The following is a 20,539-nucleotide window of genomic DNA, read 5'->3' on the forward strand; positions in this document are numbered from 1 at the left end:
ATTTTCTCTGATGCTATGTTTGAATCTTGAAAGCAAAATTCAACGGAAAAAAAAAACAACTAAGGGGAGAAAAAGCAAATAAAAATAAAAAAATAAATTTTAAATTAATAAAATATTTTAATTTAGTGATAAGTAAAAATAGATTTTTTTTTCTATTTTTCTCAAACCAAACATGGCAAAACCACCTTAGGCATAAGAGGGGCAAAAGGCCCTCTCAAAATTTTAGAAGTTTTTCCTTATACCTTTTTTTCCTTCCATTCCATAGATTAAGTTAGTAACAGAAGGCTAAGAATTGGGACTAGAAGAAATGTGGAGAGTTGTGTAGAAGTGAATTGGAGTGAGCTTCCATGGATTTGAGCAGGGGAATGGGCATCATCCTCTTACTTCCACCGATTTCAATGTGGTCTCATGCAGCTCAGAGGCACATCTCCCTGTATTTGGTTTGGTGTCACAGCTTTGAGGGCAGCATCAATGGTGATAAAGCCTAATCTAAGAACCCCATTGACCCACAATGTGTCTGGTTAAGAGAATAAGGTCAATTATGGAGCCATTCTGCTATGCTGCATAAGCCCATCTCTGAAACAACCATCACAAACAAACCGCTGGGTGGAAGCCATCATTTCAAAGTTCAAACCTTATTATAAGTCTTGATATTTTCACTTTTTTAATGCTGCTACTCCTTGCTTAAGATTCGGAAGTCAATGCAATGATTTTCCGATTTACTACAAAAATAATTATTGAAAAAAGAAACTTTAAAAATAAATCAAAATAAAAATCATCACCTTCTTGTTGTTATTATTATTATTATTTGATTTTATATTTGTTCTTTCACATCCAAATCATTAGAGTCGGGATGTCAGTGATTTTACAAAATATTTTTAAATTAAAAAATATTTAAAAAAAATCAAATGATCAATAAATTTTATAATATTATAAAATCAGTAAAATACTTAAAACTATTTTAATAATAATTTTAGAAAATATTTTTAACCTTAAAATGATTTTTTAAAAAATTAAATATTTGACTAAAGGCAGAAAAACATGATTTAAAATCTAGAAAATCATTTACAGTATTTTTTTAAAAAAACATTTATAAATGATCTCCTAAAAATATGTTTATAGAAAATATTTTTATTATTCAAGTAAAAATATTGCCTAGAACATTTTTAATAGGAGATTCTCTTTAAAAACACTTTCAAAAAACAGATATTAAAATAACAGAAGGAATTACTTTGATTTATAGGATAACATGAAAATCGGAACTTCAAATGTACGGTTCACACCGTCCTTCCAGAGACTTCGCCATTTTTCCCCTGAACGGTTGTTTTTTTTTTCTTCTGACATATTTCCACGTAGCATTTTGCACGGAAGACAGGAGAACTTCAGGTTACAGTGTCCTTTGCTCATCATGCCCCAACACAATGGGACACGCGTCCTTCTCTTTCCTTGTTTTTTAGCCTCTTTTGCCCAAGACCAGGAGACATCACCGACATGGTCCCTCCTATGTCTATGTTCTTGTGTGTTCCAAACAAAAAAAAAAAAAAAACAAAGAGAAGACACAAGCTTTATACTTTCTACCATTTCTCTTATGGGATTGCTTAGATTTGTTGAAATTTTGAATTTTTGGCCATTCTCTTATGGGGTTTGTTGGATTTGTTGAAATTTTGTACTGTTTGAAAAAGTATCTTCTTTTTTTTCTTCGTGAAATCGTACTCATGTAAACCAAATAAGTGACACAAAATGATTTATAAACCTGTAGGTCATTCCTATTAATGGGTCATTTACTTTGTTAATATTTAATTTGATTTTTCAAATCATTGGTCTTATATTTTTTTTTTGTTACTTCAAATATTTTAAATAATTATGTTTTTTATTTTTTTATATTTATCAAATTTGTAATTGTAATTTATAAATGTTTTAAGTTTTTGTTTCTAAAAATAGGAAAAAAAATCATATTTGAATATATTTTTTTATCAAATAACAATAAACTTAAAATATTGGAATATAAAAAAAATGAAATAGAGAAAATATAATTCTTTTATCCAATATTTTAATAAATTATATGAAAAAGATTAAAAGAGAAAAGAGTGAAAAAAAAAAGTCAAAAAACAAATATTTGAATAGGTCAAGTGCGTTGGCATGACAGACTAAATGAGCCAACACGAGAGGTTGCCATGGGGGTTAGGGCGATGGGGCGATGGGTCAACATAACAACATTATAGAATTATGTTATTTTTTAGCCTTTTTTGCCTAAGACAAGGAGACATCACCGACGTGGTCCCTCCTATTTCTATGTTCTTGTGTGAACCAAACAGGGAAAAAAAAAAAACAAAGAGAAGACCCAAGCGATATCCTTTCTACCATTTCTCTTATGGGGATTGCTTAGATTTGTTGAAATTTTGAATTTTTGGCCATGCTCTTATGGGGTTTGTTGGATTTGTTGAAATTTTGTGTTGTTTGTAAAAGTTTCTTCATGAAGTCATACTCGTGTAAACCAAAAAAGTGGCATAATATGATTTATAAACAGGTCATTCCTATCAATGAATCATGTTGATGGGCTACTTACTTTGTTAATATTTAATTTGAATTTTCAAATCATTTGGTCTTATAATTTCTTTTTTGTTACTTCAAATATTTTAAATAATTATGTTTTTTATTTTTTATATTTATCAAGTTTGTAATTGTAATTTATAAACATTTTAAAATTTTGTTTTGTAAAAATAGGAAAAAAAATCATATTTGAATATTTTTTATCAAATAACAATAAACTTAAAATATTGGAATATAAAAAAATGAAATAGAGAAAATATAATTCTTTTATTCAATATTTCAACAAATTATATGAAAAAGATAAAGAGAAAAAAGTGAAAAAAAAAATCAAAAAATTAATATTTAAATAAGTCAAGTGCGTTGGTATGACAAATCAAGTGAGCTAACACGAGAGGTCACCATGAGGGGTTAGGGCGATGGATCAACATAACAACATTATAAATTGTCTCCCTAAACCTAACACGACCCAAAAGATCGGGTCGTTTTCAGGTAGTGTATCGTACCATATATTCAGATAAGAATATCACACTGTGTACTTATTCTTATTTTTTATTCAATTGAGAGATTTTTTATTTATTGTTGTCTATTCCTTTTACCTTTTAGTTCAACATGATGTTTTGAACTTTTTGTATAAAAAAAATGTATTTTTTTAACGGTGAAGGAAGAAAGAATAAAAGGAGATGAGGATATATCTTTTATATAATTTTTTAACTTTTATACGTATATAATGGTACTTCCAAAACAAAATATAATAATAATAATAATAATTGTCTATGATTAGACCAATGTATACAAATGCAACATTCGATATTTTTATTATTAATTAGTTTTTTGACAAACACAATAGTACGAGAAAACTTTTACAAATGGGGACAATGATGGTTTTTCTAATTTTAAGTATATTTAGTAAAATAATCTAAATTATCTTTTAAAATTAAAAATAATTTATGGCAACAAGTCAAAATAATCTTTTTTTTCAATTATAAACATTTTTATATGAATATAGTTTGTGAGATTGTAAATTGTACATCTTTTATATGTTGACATTTTTGTGCTCATTGGTGTAAAAAAAAAGATTTTTTTTTTTTTTTATAAATATAGTAACTTTCAAAATATTAAAAACTTTATAAAATTTATCTTTTGAAAAGATGAATTTATTGTAAGAAATAGTTTAAAATCTTAATGTTAAATTCATTTTTTAAAAAGACAAGTTTCATGTAAAAAAATTCAACTTATTTTTTAGAGAATTACCCAAAAGGGTGGACAGGACAGAACAATTACTAGAAATGGTGGTATCTTTTAATAATTTTTGTAGAGGACTTTAATAGACTTAATATACCAAAACTACCCTTTAACTAAAACTTTTAAAATTCAAAGCATTTAAAGCACTTCACTTGATTTGTCAATACATTTATGGTACATGGGTCCCATATTTATTGTAATTATTGATAATTAAATTTTAAATCAAAATTTTGGGTTTAACCTTTACAATTATATATAATTTTTTATTTAAATTTACTATTTAAAACAAAAATACTTTTAAAAAATATTTTCAAAATATCATTTATTGTTTTTTTACCTTTTTTATTTTTATTCTAATTTTTAATTTTATGAAGAAAAAAATAAGTTTTATAATTATATAATAAAAATGATAATTTTCTCATATATATATATATATATATATATATATATATATATATATATATTATAATTTTAAATTGATAAATTATGTTTTTGTATTAAATTTAAGGAAAATAAAATGTTTAATTTTTCATTCAGATTATCTAAAAAGAATAAGAAAATGATAGAAAATGTTTAATCATTTTTTATTTTTATAATAAAATAATTTAAAAATTTTTATATTAACTTTTTTCCTTTGCATAGTGTTTTTTTTTTTTTTTAATTTTCATATAAATTTTTTTTCTTAATGCATCAAATGGATGATGTTAATATATTTGATATGTTGAATATTAATAAGATATAACATGTGATCCTCAAGATTATTACTTTTATTATAAAATATAGGCACAACAAAAATATGTTATAATTACAATATAAATATACTTACATTACAATAAAACCTAATTAAGAAATTTATGAAATTTTTTATAAAAATGGTAATTTTGTATGATTATACCATATTTCACAGCATACCTATATCATAAATAATTTCTGAAATCAAATGAAATATTAATTTGAATTCATGTAGATTATATATATATACAAAAATTATTAAATAATTTCAAAACACTAAATAAATGTTGTTAATATATTAATACGATGTGTTAATACCAATAAGGTATGAATAAATATTTTTAGAATTATTACTTTTGTAATGAAATATACGACATAAATGCATTATACTTACAATATAAATATACTATCATTACAATATATTACAACATAATTTAATTTATTTTTATTTAATTTTTTCACGTGCTATATTACCCAATAAATAATTGTGGGTTATTCCATTTAATAGGTGTGTGTTAGTCAATTGAATATTTATATATTATTCAATTGACGAGTGCTCCTAAAAAAATAATTATTCATTATATTATGATAACAAAGTTTTTAATTGTATGTTTTATATATAAAACGATATAATAACTTTAGGATATGGTTTTTATTTATGAGATATTAAAATTTTTTTTTTTACAAAGTTCTTTAAAAAATCTCAATTTTTTTGAAAAAAAATAGCAAATTTTTAAATAGTCAATTGTTCAAAAGTGACAACAATTAGTTGAGAAATGTACCATTGATTACCTATCAATATGTACTTATCATCATGTATGAACCCCACATCATTTATCAATCTGTACTTATCATCATATATGGGTCCCACATAATTGACAATCTCAATTTATTTATAAATAATATAAAAAATATGTTTAAGGGTAAAATTATCCTCTAAAATAGTGAGCCTTCATAGTCATTATTTTTTTCACCCCACCCTTTTGGGTAATTCTCCATTTATTTTTTATATTACATGGGTTTTTTTTTTAAAAGAAAAAAATGTTTAGACCTTTTTTTTTTAACAAAGAATTTGTCCCTTTTCGATAAATAATTTCAATATCCAAAGCAAATTGAAATTTTTATGTAAAACTCGTCCTTTAAAAAGATAAATTCAACGTTAACATATTGAACCACTAATATGAAATTTGTCATTTAAAAATTGGGTTCTACTGCATCATAGGATGAGGCTTGCAAGAAGATTAAAATCCAAAAGAAGAAAAAAAAAAAAAAAAATCAAACTGAGCCCGTTTGTCCAATGGTTCAACAAAGTGGGTAGATTCCATATTAGCTTACTAGTAGTTCTGAATTCTGCTTTACCGAATTAGATTGAAAGTAAGGGTGGTAATTATTTTTAATTAAAATTTTACTCTAATTCCCACTGTTAAAAGCAATTCTTAAATATATATTTGTGATGAAAAGCATATATTTTGACACATATCCTTTGTTTTAGCATATTCCTCCTATGTATAAAAAAAAAAAAAAAAAGGAACGAAGAGAGATGGAGGGGAGGCTGACAAGGTAAACCTTATCCAAAATCAAAGTTGGAAGTTGGACTGCTTTTCAAACTTTTGGGCCGACTACTCCGGTGGGCCCTCCCCCCTCCCAAATCCAATATTTCATTAAAATAATATCCCCAAACTGGATAACTTCAACCCACTTTCCACTTTCCGGAAGAGAGTCAGTCAATAGTATATAAAAATATAAAAAAATAATTAGCGACTGGTAACAAACATTAAAATTTACTATATATAAATTATAATATCAAAGAAAACGTGGATCATATCAGATATGGGATATCACCCCCTTTTTCTGTGTGCCGACATAAGATTTAGTTTTTGAGCCGCCTCTTCTTCAAATTTTGAGATTCCATGGGGGAATCCGGTGGTAGCGGGGAATCTACTCATATGACAAAATTTACTTGGATCACGACGTGTGTAGGCCTCTAAATTCTATATGTGGTCGGTTTATCGCCTTTTTTATTAGATCTAATGTAACATGGAGCTGGACTTAATCCCACATCGAGTCCATTTGTTTTGTTTTGATATGGCATTTAAAAGTTGAAATAAGAAATTATGACATATTCGGAGATGCATCTTTTGATAATTAGACTGAAAATGAATTTTTTGTGGAATCAATTTGAAGTAATTTTACGTATTTTTTATAGAATGTTCAAAGAAATAATTAAAAAGATGAAAAATATTTTAAAAAAATTTATATTATACATAAATGTATAATATTTTCATCAAGAATAAGTTATGAAAATTGTTTCTTATATTTGAATTCCTAATGTAAGAACCTGAGTTAAACTGATATCAATAACCATGCTCGTGTAGGAGCATTGATGTTTTTTGGCTCCTTTCAAACTCAAAAGTTAGCTTTTGGTATATCAAAAAATCTCATTGTAAAGTATATCAAGATTCAAACAGAGAGTCATCGGATGGAAAGTTCTTGGTTTGCAAGATCTACCATGCATATGATACATCTTCACTAACAAAATTTGATTTGGGAACATCTAGATCTAAGATAAAGCACCTTAAACCATAAATCTAAATTTCTACAAGTTTTATGCTTCCACTTGTTAGATCTAGAGGTCCCTAGGAAGTTTTCGCATGCACCTTGATGTTCCAAAGCTGAGAATAGTGTAATCTAAGGATTCCCAACATGGATCATAAGGATTAACACAGGCTTATAGTCACAATGTTCAAACTTCTTCATGATTTTCTCAATATAATGTTCTTAAGAAAGTTTAAACCTAGTTGAGTGTTGTAATTATTTTGATCCTTAGAATCACCTCTGTTTCTTCTAGGTTTTTCATGTCAAAATTAGATCCTAGGAATTTCTTAGTCTTATAAATGACCCTTGAGCTAGCTTCAAATACTACCATGTCATCTATATATAAACAACCGATAATACATGCATTTTTCTCAAGTTTGTTGTAAATACACTTATCAAAATTATTAATGAAAAACTCATTAGTTAGTAACACATGATCAAACTTGTTGTGTCATTGTTTAGGTACTTGTTTTAACCCATATAGAGATTTAACTAGCCTACACACCTTTTACTCCACTCTAGGAATCACATAACCCTCTTGTTAGTCCATACAAATTTCTTCTTCCAATTCCCCATTCAGTAATGCAGGCTTGACAATATCTAGTGTATTATCAAGTTATGAATGACATTTAGAGCCAACTAGACTCTAATAGAGAAGATATCCTCATTATAGGGATGAAAGTATTGAATTAGTCTTCATGTTTCCTTTATTTATACCATTTGGTGACTAAACCTATGTTGTATTTTTCCATAGACCTATCTGGCTTTAACATCTTCTTGAATATCCACTACATCCCAAGCGTGGTTAGATAAGATTGATTCTAATTCATTGTTTATGACTTCTTTCTTGAAGGGAGCAATTGGAAAAGATACTGCTTCTTTATAAGTCCTAGGGTCCTTCTATTAGAAAAGTATAGAAATCATCTTTAATGTTTGTTTCTTTCATATCTTTTTTACTTCTTCTTAGTTCAATTTCAAGAGGTTTGTTAGACTCGTTTTTAATGGTTTTCTAAGTTTGGTGTTTGTCATTAGGTTTCATAGGAAGATAGTCTCAAAGAAATCAATATTCTCTGTTTTCATTATAGTGTTTACTTTCACTAGGTTATTGTTTGATTTAATAACCAAAAATCTATATGTTGCATTATTTTCATCATATCCTATGAACATTGTATCAAAAAATTTTAAACATAGTTTTCATTTCTTAGGTTGAGGAATAAGGTCCTTTGTGAGACAACTATAAGATATGTTATGATGGGTTGTATGACCCTTCTATAACTCATACGGTGTTTTACTTGTTTTCTTGTAAGGTACCTTATTTTGAATATGACATGTGCAAAGGAGAGCTTCTCCCTAGAAGTCTAAGGGTGCTCCTAAAAACATACCAACATAGCATTCATCATGTCTTTTAGGGTCATATTCTTCCTTTTTGCTACTCTATTAGATTTTGGGGAGCAAGGTGAAGTAATCTCGTGAACAATCTCAGATGTTCATAAAAGGCTTTGAACTCATATTCTCTTCCCATATCAGTTATAAGTTTCTTGATTTTCTTACTTGGTTGTTTTTCTACTTCGGTTTTAGATTTCATGAAAACATCTTTTGCTTCATCTTTATTTCTCAAAAGATATAACCTATAGATCTTGAGTGTTCATCTATAAAGTTATGCAGAATCTTTTACCATCCCTAGTCATTATATTTTTAAAATCTCTTAAGTCACTATGAATTAAACATAGTAGCTCTGATTTTCTATTTACAATTTTATAGGTTTTCTTTGTAGTTTTATATTCCTTACATGATTCACATTTTCTATAGTTTTCTAAAGATAGTTTAAGAATCAAGCCAATATCTACCATTTTCTTGATATATGAATAATTCATATGTTCTCATCTATCATGTTGCATATAACATGAATTAATGAAGTGGAAGCACTATTGTTAACAATCTCATAAATGTTCAACATATACAAACCTTGATAATAATAACTCTACCAAAAAAAAAAATTGCATCATTTTTTGTTAATAAACGTTGTCTAACTCAATCAAGATCATCCTCTTTGCCTTTCCTAAGTAGATAAATTAACACCAACTGTAACAAATATTTGGCATGTGAAGGACATCACTTAGGGCAAGAAATTTGTTTGAGTTCATCTTCAAGAGAACTTTTCATTTGCTAATTATAGAAGGTTTAGAATCACCATGAACGCTTATTCATCATCTTTCTTTACAGTAGTGTAGGAAGTGAATACACTTTTATTACCATAAATGTGCCTAGTAGCCCCAAAGTCTACCACCTAATCTTTTATACTAGTGACCATGTTCACCTTAGTGGAGACTATAATAGCTATTACCTCTATCTTTACCATATTAGCTTAAGGATTGGACCTCTTAGTTCTTTTCCAATGGCAACACTAAACAACATGGTGTCTAAGCTTGCCACAAACATATTCCTTTCCTTTTTATTATGGAATCTAGACCTTGTTTGTTGAATTGGTCTTAGATCTAAAAAAAAATTGAATTAGTTGTTCTTGTTTGATTTAGATTTTTCTTCCACCAAATTTGCTTTGGACAATAACTTAGCTTTCCTAGCCTTATCCCTAGTGTAGTTCAATTCCTCAATCCAAACATGAATGACATCTTCCTAGGAAATTTTTATCTTTTTTATGTTCCTTATTACTTTTGTAATCCTTCTAAGAATCTAGAGAGGTTTCTATCAAATGCTCAATTGCAAACGATTCAAGAAATTTTATGTCTTCATTATCTAGGCCACTTATTGACATGTGATAATCATGGATTTAAGATGAAACATCTCTATCCAATCATTTGGGCTATGTTTGGTTCCCAAGAAATCTAGAAGAAAATGCAAGGGAAAGAAAATAGAAAAGAAAAGTAGAGGAAAAGAAAACGTGAAGAAAAACAAAAAATAGATTTAAAAACAATGAATTATTTTTATATATTACTTCAAACTTGTTTCACTCATTTTAATTTTTCAATATAAAGATGAAATAATTTGAAAATGCATATTTTCTAATTAATTTTTATTATATTTGATTTTCTTTCATATTTTCCATAGCACAACCAAACATAAGAAAATTGTTTTCCCTAGTATTTTTTTTTCTTAATACTTTTTAAGAACCAAACATAACCTCAGAATTTTCTAAGATTTCCTATAACATATTTATGGGTCCTGTATCTTCTAGAATATACTTCTTATTCATTGTGTCAAATATCATCAACAATTAAAAATAAATAAATAATATACATCAAATAACTCATTCAAAAGAGTGCTCAAAATTGCATGCCTCATTTGCTTATTTTCATTGTCTCATGCAGTCAATATTTCAAATCCATAATTTGGTTTGGGCCAATCAAAATATACCTCAAGTTCACAACATCCACTATAATGAAGACCTTTCTTTACCACCTTTTGAAAAGGTCCCATTGAAGGGATCAATTTTCAAAGTGTCAAGATGGGTGTAAACTAGAGATGCCTCCATTTTGCTCTACCTTAATATTATTGGAAAAATAATAAAGAGCAAAGAGACGAGTGTTGAACTAATTTAGGTTCAATAGGCATCTCATACATGAAGAGACATAAAGAGACAAGAGAAAGAGACAAATATAAATAGTCCTTTTAAACTTACAAACATGTAAATAGAGAAACAAACATGTAAATTACTAATCAAACTCTAGCATTACGTTAAACTACCAATTTTTTTAAAAACTTAAGTTTGTAATATTTGAATTCAATATACATATAATACCCATAACAATGAATGTATAAGGATTAATATAGAAATTTAAAAAAAACGAAAAACTTATCAAGTTGTCAGCTAAGTCATGCCTAAGCATTGTACTTCAAGTAGATTAGCACTCCCTAGATGATGTTATTCATTGGTGCAATTGGGTAGTGAAGTACATTCTAACTCCTAAAGGTTACATCTTGGTGCAATAGGATAGTGATTGGCAATCTACCACAACAACTGGACTGCTACCATAGGTTCAAGGTGCAACCCTTGAAAGAGCTTTGACAAGTTCTATGCATGAATGGTTGTTCCTCCCAAGTAACATGAAGCATATGTTGTGAAGAAAGAAGAAAAAACTTGGACTAAAAGGAAAAACACATAAAGGATGACATTATTTTAAATCAATTTTTCTAAATTTCAATTAACCAAGGCCTAGTAATGGGCAATTTGAAATTCAAAATTCATGAATTTATTCTATTACCATAACAATTTTAGAAAATAATTTTCTATTACCAGAACAAAAAAATTGAAAAATATGAGAATAGAAAACATGGTGTTTTCGTAGAATAATTTTTAATTATTTTTACTTGTTTTTTGAAAGTTGGTTTAAAAACATATATAATAATTAAAAATAAAACTCTAAACATAAAAAATATTTTTAAAACATATTTAAAAATATTAAAAGCAGATTAAAAATAATTTTAAGTTATCAAACAAATTTTTGTTTTACAAAATATAAAATAATAGTTTTCAAAAACTATTTTTTAAAATTGTTTTCAACCCGAAAAACAATATATATATATATATATATATATGTTGAAATAAGCTAGTGAGTATAATTTGTAAAACGTTTTGGTAATATCCTCAATGTAAATGATGATTGTTTTATTTGAGATATGGGCAGACTTGGCATCCAACTTCTTAAAACTGACAAACTTTCCAAGAAAGGGGCTTCCTGACTTCCAATGATATTTGGTACTAAAATCAAAAAGAGATTAGCAGTCGCTCATAATACACCATCTCACATTTTAATTAATTAATTCATAAGTTATACTTTCAAAGCAAAATTTGTATCTCTGAATAAAATAATAATAATATTCCAATTTTTATTTTTATTTTTAATAACACAAATCACAGAGGAGAGAAGAATAAGCAAATTAATAATCTTAAAAATAAATAAAAATAAAAATAAATAAAAAATTAAATGGCCAAAAGGGTAAACACACGTGGACCGCACTCACTTTCAACAAGAAGCTTAAAATAGCACAACGTGTTTAAATCCAGGCCCGTTTCCTCAAAACATCACGTAATCTAATCCAAAACACCTCTCTCACTCTATATCTATAAATTTTAGTCTTTTATTTTATTTTATTTTATTTTACCTTTTTTTAAATAAATAAAAAAAAATTTGTTATTATTGTATTGTATAAATACACATCCCACATAAGACCAGCACACAATCACGCGATCACACGAAAACCGAGCGCAACAAGACTGACGATGTTTCCAAACGATTCCTGGATGATGATGGTCAATCAATCGCCCTCTCCTTCTTCCTCCTCCTCTTGGTCTCGCCACCAGGACAAGCTCTTCGAGCGAGCTCTGGTCGTCATCCCTGAGGAAACCCCCGACCGCTGGGACAAAATCGCTGCTCAAGTCCCCGGCAAGTCATCCTCTGAGGTCCGCCGCCACTACGAGGACTTGGTTCACGACGTGGCGGAGATCGACTCCGGCCGAGTGGAGTTGCCGCTGTACGAGGACGAGTCCTGCGGCTCCCCCTGGGCCTCCGACTCACGTGCGGGTCAGGTTTCGTTTTCACCGAGGCCTAGGCAGAGCGAGTCGGAGCGGAAAAAGGGCGTGCCCTGGACAGAGGAAGAACACCGGTTAGGAAATTTTCCTGCTTTCCATTTTTTTTCCCCCTTTCCTTTTGCTTTCGTTTCTGAAAATGAAAGCAAAGTGTTTCACGAAAACGCTTTGAAAAATTCAAAATCGTGATTTTCAACTTCAATTTGCTTAATCAAGAATTAGAGACGCTTGCTTTCGACTTACACTAGCTGAAATTCGCACCTCCCCCATTCGCACCCTTGGTGAAGGGCGCATGTTAAAATCGTAAATGGGAGGCAGGAAATAAGGGTATTTTAGGACATAGGCGGAAATTTTCGGGTAGACGTGGTGGGGCCAAAGGGGATGATTGGGTTGCGGTGCAGGTGGGGCACACCGCCACCAACCGTCGAGCCACGCCTTCGCTGGCACACACGGTGGCGGTGGTAGCAGACAGAATTAGAAAAAGGAGGGCTGAGATAGACGCCCACGTGTCGATCAAATGACGCAGATGTCTGATCCTATCCGTACAAATTTCATATTGTCATAAAATTATTAAAAAGTAAATAAAAAAAACCATGAAAAATTCGATATGTTTACGTCTCCTAAATTCCTAATCATCATAACAGGTTGTTCCTGATCGGGCTACAAAGGTACGGAAAGGGGGATTGGCGGAGCATATCAAGAAATGCGGTGGTGTCGAGAACACCCACCCAAGTAGCCAGCCATGCCCAAAAGTACTTCATGCGGCTAACCTCCGGCAAAAAAGATAAGAAAAGATCAAGCATCCATGACATCACTACTGTGGATACCTCCAACTCCCTGCCTCACTCTAATACCCAGACCTGGGTGGGAGAATCTCTTGCATCTCAAATCCCCTACTATGAAGAAGGACCCCCAAGTTTTGGATTTTCCATGTAAAAAAAAGAAAAAAAAAAAAAAAAGGCTATAACTTATATATGCTTTATAATTTGTATATGTCGAAAATCTTGTAACTCTATCCTATTTGTAGAATATAACTACTGTTGACTGACTAGATTGAAGTGGAATATGTGGAAAGTGTAAAGTTGTGTGTGGTCTGCTTTGCTTTAGGTGTGAGTGTGTCAAAGAGAATAGCATGTTTTGGCCGTTTTTGGAGACTAATTCAAAGAATATTATAGCCTCCTGCTTATCCACTGTTATCTCAATTGCAACTTTTATGTGCTTTCTTGATTTTCCTTTTCTTTTTTCTTTTTTTCCCCCTTTTTGTTGTTTCTCATTCCCTTAAAGCTGATTTGCCTCAAATGAGACAAATAAGGTATAAGCTAGCCTTGGGGGAGAAAAAGTAAACCCAACCCAATCCACTTTAGTTGGGTTTGGATGGGTTTTTTCTATTAAGCTATAAATTAATTTAAAATTTTTAAGTCATGGGGATTTTTAGTGAGTTTCCTTGTTGCATTTTGAAGACTAGATTAGGGGTGCATGTGAAAATGGAAAAGCCAATAAAGTTGATTATTGGATCAATTCCTTGTTGCATTTTGAAAATCAATTTGGAGCAATTGGTTTGACTTGATTAGGGGTGTATATCATTTTGAAATCGATTTGGATTTGTTTTGACTAGATTAGGGGTGTATGTGAAATTCGAAAACCGATTGATTTGACTCTCTCCCCTCCCCCCTTCCTCTCTCTCTCTCTCTCTCTCTCTATATATATATATATATATATATATATATATATATATATATATATATAGATATATAAAGTTGATTATTGGATCAATTGATTTGAATCTCTTTCCCCGCTTTTCTCTCTCTATAAATATATTTTGTAAACTTGAATAAAATAATTTATTGTTAATAGATTGTAGTCAAATTAATTTTTAAAATATATTTATTGTAAATCAAACTAGAAATTAAGCATCAAAAGATCATCCTTTTTATTCATTGACATCATCTTGATTGAAAATCAATTAATATCCAACAAAAATGGATAAAACCTTTTATAATATTTGAAGAGCGACATTACATTATTGCATACAACAAATGAATTTGACTTCAGTTCAAATATAAATCCTCCTCAACTAATTTTTTTTCAAAAAATTAATAATAATAATAATCAACGGTACACTTTTTAGTGCACCACGACCACATCTTTGGGTGCAATACATGTGCCAAAAAGGGTAAAATAATAGATGAAAAAAGAATGAAAAGCATAATTGAAGATGGTGCGTTGAAGTTGGATATAGCATATAGGGAACGCACAAGGTCATAGACTCATAATCTCTCCTTTTAATTATTGTGACATGAATTTGGAGATGACTTGGATCGGTAGGAGATTATGGATGCTATTATTTATTATGTTAATTGTTGGAAGGATAAGTTTAACCACCCTTTCTTTTGTTATTTGATTGTCAAAAAGGAAAATCTACTACTGCATCTTGGACATGACATCATCTTATCCATATCAAAAGATTTACTTACTTATAAAATTAATTTTTTTTTGGATTTTTTTCTAAATTAAAATAATCACTCCATTATTTTTTAAATTAATTTTCCAAAAATAGTTTTAGAATATAAATTTATTAGAGAATTTAAAATAGCTTTTAAATATTTTTAGAAAATAATTTTGAACGTAATGTTTATTTTTAATCTTTTTTCGTTTTTATACTGCTAATTTTAAAAATACTTTTATAAAATAAATAAAAATATGTTTTTTAAAAAAGCAAAATTTTCCTAATAATTCTCAAAAATGTGTTTTGATAACAACTAACAACCAAAATTGTTTTAATATCTTTTTGTCCTAAAAACAAAAAATAAAAAATAAAAAGTTGTTTTTGAGATTTTTATTTTTCAGGAATTACATGAATTAATGGTCCAATTTGGGAATTTAAATTTAATAAATAAATAAATAAATAAGGAAAGAAAGAAAAAATCTTTGTCATCTGACGAGGTGGAAAAGTTGGGGAGATTAGCCCAAGCCCCAAGGTACTATGAATGTATGTCAAATAGCAAAAGGCAGGAATAAATAAATAGCATGCTTGGACTGTTTTTGGAAGCAACTTGTAAGAATATTTTACTTTCTCATTTGCCCCATACTTTAATCATAACTTTTCCCTCCTTTATTTCCATTCTCTGGGAGAAATTTGTCAATTTGGAGTCGTCACAAAAATCCACAATTATTGGAAATCATCTTTTTATTTTTCCCCACCATTTATGGAAAACGTTTTTAAAATCCACAATTAAATTTTTTATGTTTAGTATATATTTGTAAAATCATTTTTTTAAAATTAATCTAAAAAAATTAAAAATTAAAATATTGTCTTGATAAATGTTCTTAAAAACTTTTAAACACAAATACCATCATTTTGATATCAAATATAATGTTATCTCTTTGAATTTAATGAAATATAAAGCACAAATTGCATATAATTCAACATAATAAACCATGAAACCTTGGCCCAAATGTCGTGTGCCACTATTATCATCTGCGTTTGACAGTAATTTTAAGAAGTCTTTTTTAAGCTTTTCTAATGCTTGAAAAATAAAAATAAAAAATAAAAAATGAAGTGTTAAAAAGACTAAAAACACTTCATGAAATTGCTATCAAACGCATTCTAATTTAAAAAAAAACCTTTTTAAAGGAGTATTTTATTGTCCAAATAAATAGGACAACTTTGTTTGTTTTTTAGTAATAAAATACTAAAAATAGAATAAAAGAACATAAGTTGATTGATACTAGAATTTGATTTTATATTTTAAAAATAAATCTTACCTTATTTAGGTGGTGCGAATGTAAAGATGATTGTTTCATAAGAGACGATAATCACTATTTTATGATAATAGTACTCAAAATCGTAAAAAGCAACGAATCACTTAATGATTTGTACTTTGTTCGATACTTTGATCAAATGAATACTTAACTAGTTTGATCAATGACAAGAATGTTTAATTGACATCAACATAAAAAAAAAAAGAATGTTTGATTAGACTTAAAAGATAAGTGATTAAATGCAGAAGGAACAAAGAAAACATGATGAATAAATTAGAAACAAGGGGCTCTCCATTTATAGTCGTGGGTGATGAGTATTAGAGGTGTTATATTTTAAGAGCTCATTTGACAGTGATTCTAAAAAATACTTTTAGTATCTTTAACACTTCAAAAATTTTATTTTTCAAGTATTACAAAGTTTAAAAACAATTTGTAAAATTACTACCAAACGCATTCTAAATGACATTAAATAAGTTTATTGAAAACTAAGAGTATGTTTGACAGTGATTTTAGAAAGTGTTTCTAACATTTCTTATATTTGAAAAATTTTATCATTCAAGCATTAGAAAGACTAGAAATACTATCTAAAATCACTATCAAACACATTTTAAGAATATGTTTACTAGTGTTCATACTCTAAATGTGTCTTTTGCAGTGATTATAGAAAGTGTTTCTAGTATTTTTAATACTTGAATGATGAAAATTTTTAGGTGTAAGATATCAAATAATAAAAATCTGCCTAAAAAATATAGTAAGAAATCTCATTGGATTAAGAAGCTTGTGTGAAGCTTAGATCTTATAAAATGGAATTTACAAGACGTCGCAGGCCCACAATTAAGCAATTGGCCAAAAACTTTTAAACGCAAATATCATCATTTTGATATCAAATATAATGTTATGTCTTTGAATTTAATGAAATAAAAAGCACAAAACTATGTTTATTTCAACGTACCAACCTCATATAATTCGACATAATAAACCATGAAACCTTGGCCCAAATGTCGACGTGCCACTATTGTCAAGTGTGTTTGACAATAATTTTATGAAGTTTTTTTTTTTAACCTTTGCAATACTTTGAAAGATAAAAAAATTTAAATGTTAAAAAGACTAAAAATACTTCATGAAATTGCGCACTCTAATTTAAAATAAACATTTCTAAAAGGGTATTTTGTTATCCAAATAAATAGGATAACTTTGTTTGTTTTTTAATAATAAAATACTAAAAATAGAATAAAAGAATATAAGTTGATTGATACTAGAATTTGATTCTATATTTTTAAGATAAACCTTACCTTATTTAGGTGTTGCAAATGTAAAGATGATTGTTTCATAAGAGACAATAATCGTTTTTTTTTTTAATGATTATAGTACTCAAAATCATAAAAAGCAACGGATCACTAAATGATTTGTACTTCGTTCGATACTTTGATCAAATGAATGCTTGACTAGTTTGATCAATGAAAAGAATGTTTAATTGGTATCAACGTCAAAAAGAATGTTTGATTACACTTGAAAGATAAGTGATTAAATGGAGAAGGAACGGATAAATAGGACAACTTTGTTTGTTTTTTAATAATAAAATACTAAAAATAGAATAAAAGAGCATAAGTTGATTGATACTAGAATTCGATTCTATATTTTTAAGATAAATCTTACCTTATTTAAGTGTTGCGAATGTAAAGATGATTGTTTCATAAGAGACGATAATCACTTTTTTTTATGATAATAGTACTCAAAATCATAAAAAACAACAAATTACTTTTGTACGTTGTTTGATACTTTGATCAAATGAATACTTGACTAGTTTGATCAATGAAAAGAATGTTTAATCGGTATCAACGTCAAAAAGAATGTTTGATTAGACTTGAAAGATAAGTGATCAAATGGAGAAGGAATAGAGAAAACATGATGAATAAATTAGAAACAAGGGGCTCTCTATTTATAGTCATGGATGATGATTATTAGAGGTGTTATATCTTAAGAGTCCGTCTGGTAGTGATTCTAAAAAACTCTTTTAGTATTTTTAACACTTCAAAATTTTTATTTTTCAAGTATTACAAAGTGTAAAAACAATTTGTAAAATTACTACTAAACGCACTCTAAATGACATTAAATAAGTTTATTGGAAGCTAAGAGTACGTTTGACAGTGATTTTAGAAAGTGTTTCTAACTTTTCTTATACTTGAAAAATTTTATCATTCAAGGATTAGAAATACTAGCAACACTCTAATTTAAAATAAACATTTCTAAAAGGGTATTTTGTTATCCAAATAAATAGGACAACTTTGTTTGTTTTTTAATAATAAAATACTAAAAATAGAATAAAAGAACATAAGTTGATTGATACTAGAATTTGATTCTATATTTTTAAGATAAATCTTACCTTATTTAGGTGTTGCGAATGTAAAGATGATTGTTTCATAAGAGACAATAATAACTTTTTTTTTTATGATAATAGTACTCAAAATCATAAAAAAACAACATATCATTGAATGATTTGTACTTCGTTCGATACTTTGGTCAAATGAGTGCTTGACTAGTTTGATCAATGAAAAGAATGTTTAATTGGTATCAATGTCAAAAAGAATGTTTGATTAGACTTGAAAGATAAGTGATTAAATGAAGAAAGAACCGAGAAAACATGATGAATAAATTAGAAACAAGGGGCTCTCTATTTATAGTCGTGGGTGATGAGTATTAGAGGTGTTATATCTTAAGAGCCCGTTTGGTAGTGATTCTAAAAAACACTTTTAGTATTTTTAACACTTCAAAAATTTTATTTTTCAAGTATACAAAGGTTAAAAACAATTTGTAAAATTACTACCAAACGTACTCTAAATGACATTAAACAAGTTTATTGGAAATTAAGAGTGTGTTTGACAATGATTTTAAGAAATGTTTCTAACATTTCTGATATTTGAAAAATTTTATCATTTAAGTATTATAAAGATTAGAAACATTATCTAAAATCATAACCAAACACACTTTTAAAATATGTTTACTAGTGTTTCTACTCTAAATGTGTGTTTAACCGTGATTATAGGAACTGTTTCTAGCATTTTTAATACTTGAATGATAAAAATTTTTAGGTGTAAGATATCAAATAATAAAATCTGCCTAAAAAATCTAGTAAGAAATCTCATTGGATTAAGAAGCTTGTTTGAAGCTCAGATCTTATAAAATGGAATTTACAAGAGGCCACAGAGGCCACAGGCCCACAATTAAGCAATTGGGCCTAAGACTACTCTGAAGGTTTGTGTGGGGAGAATACAAGGAAGGATTCAAGTTCCCATCACCCAGTGGGCCAAGGCCCACTCACTAATCTTCACCTTTGGGCTTCATTTAAGCCCAATATGGTAGTACAAATTTTTATTAAATAGGAAGACCTAATTATTAAATGGGTTGTATATGGACATACATAATGCTTTATTTTTTCAAAAAATAAAAATAAAAAATAAAAAAAGCTATAAAAAAAAAAAGGAAGATAAACCCATTTGGCGCATTATTTATTTGTAAAGTTTAAATGAGCATTTTTATTTTGTTAATTTGTTTTAATGAAAATAAAAAATTATCCATTTATTTATTTAAAAAAAATGAATTTCAAATAAACTTAATGTGTTAGATTTGTTAAAATTTCTGTAAATTTTAAAAATAATTTAGAATTAAAAAATATCATAAAATAATAGATCAAAACTAGTTTAGAATGAGTCATAATTGTAGTGTTTTTCCTTTGCACATAATTATATTTTTCTGAATTTTTTTCATTAGTTTAAAATAATTTAAGTATGATTGAGTACTAAATTTCTAAAAATGTGACTTTTTTTTTTTACATATTTAAATAAATTTATTAATCATTATTATTTTAAAATTATTATTATTTATTTTATTAAAAAAATTAATTACATCTTTGTAAAGATGTTAATATCCAAATTTTATGATATATACTAATATCATTGGTTTAATAAAAATATAATTTATGATTTTATTATAATAGTGGAATTCATATTTTAATAAAAAGTATTTATTTTTTAATTTATTTATAATTGTAAAACTATTTTTTTCAATTTTGAATAAAATTTGAAATAAATTTAATTAATATTATATAAATTAAAT

General features: G+C 27.9%; 1 protein-coding gene across 1 annotated transcript; it reads left to right on the top strand.

Annotated features, from left to right (window-relative positions):
* Positions 1-12,290: 12,290 nt before the first annotated feature.
* On the top strand, positions 12,291-13,715 carry LOC100263868 (transcription factor SRM1). Its single transcript, XM_002273225.4, has 2 exons — positions 12,291-12,741; positions 13,309-13,715. Exons 1-2 carry the CDS (start codon positions 12,359-12,361, stop codon positions 13,598-13,600), a joined length of 675 nt encoding a protein of 224 aa, XP_002273261.1. The 5' UTR covers positions 12,291-12,358; the 3' UTR covers positions 13,601-13,715.
* Positions 13,716-20,539: the final 6,824 nt, after the last annotated feature.

Source organism: Vitis vinifera, chromosome 6 (genome assembly GCF_030704535.1).
Source record: "Vitis vinifera cultivar Pinot Noir 40024 chromosome 6, ASM3070453v1".
NCBI classification, from domain to species: domain Eukaryota; kingdom Viridiplantae; phylum Streptophyta; class Magnoliopsida; order Vitales; family Vitaceae; genus Vitis; species Vitis vinifera.

What these genes read in the sequence shown, in the direction of transcription:
- LOC100263868 (XM_002273225.4), top strand. Translation starts at nt 12,359, where the DNA reads ATGTTTCCAAACGATTCCTGGATGATGATGGTCAATCAATCGCCCTCT. An exon ending in TGGACAGAGGAAGAACACCG is followed by an intron (nt 12,742 to 13,308) that starts GTTAGGAAATTT and finishes TCATCATAACAG; the next exon opens with GTTGTTCCTGATCGGGCTAC.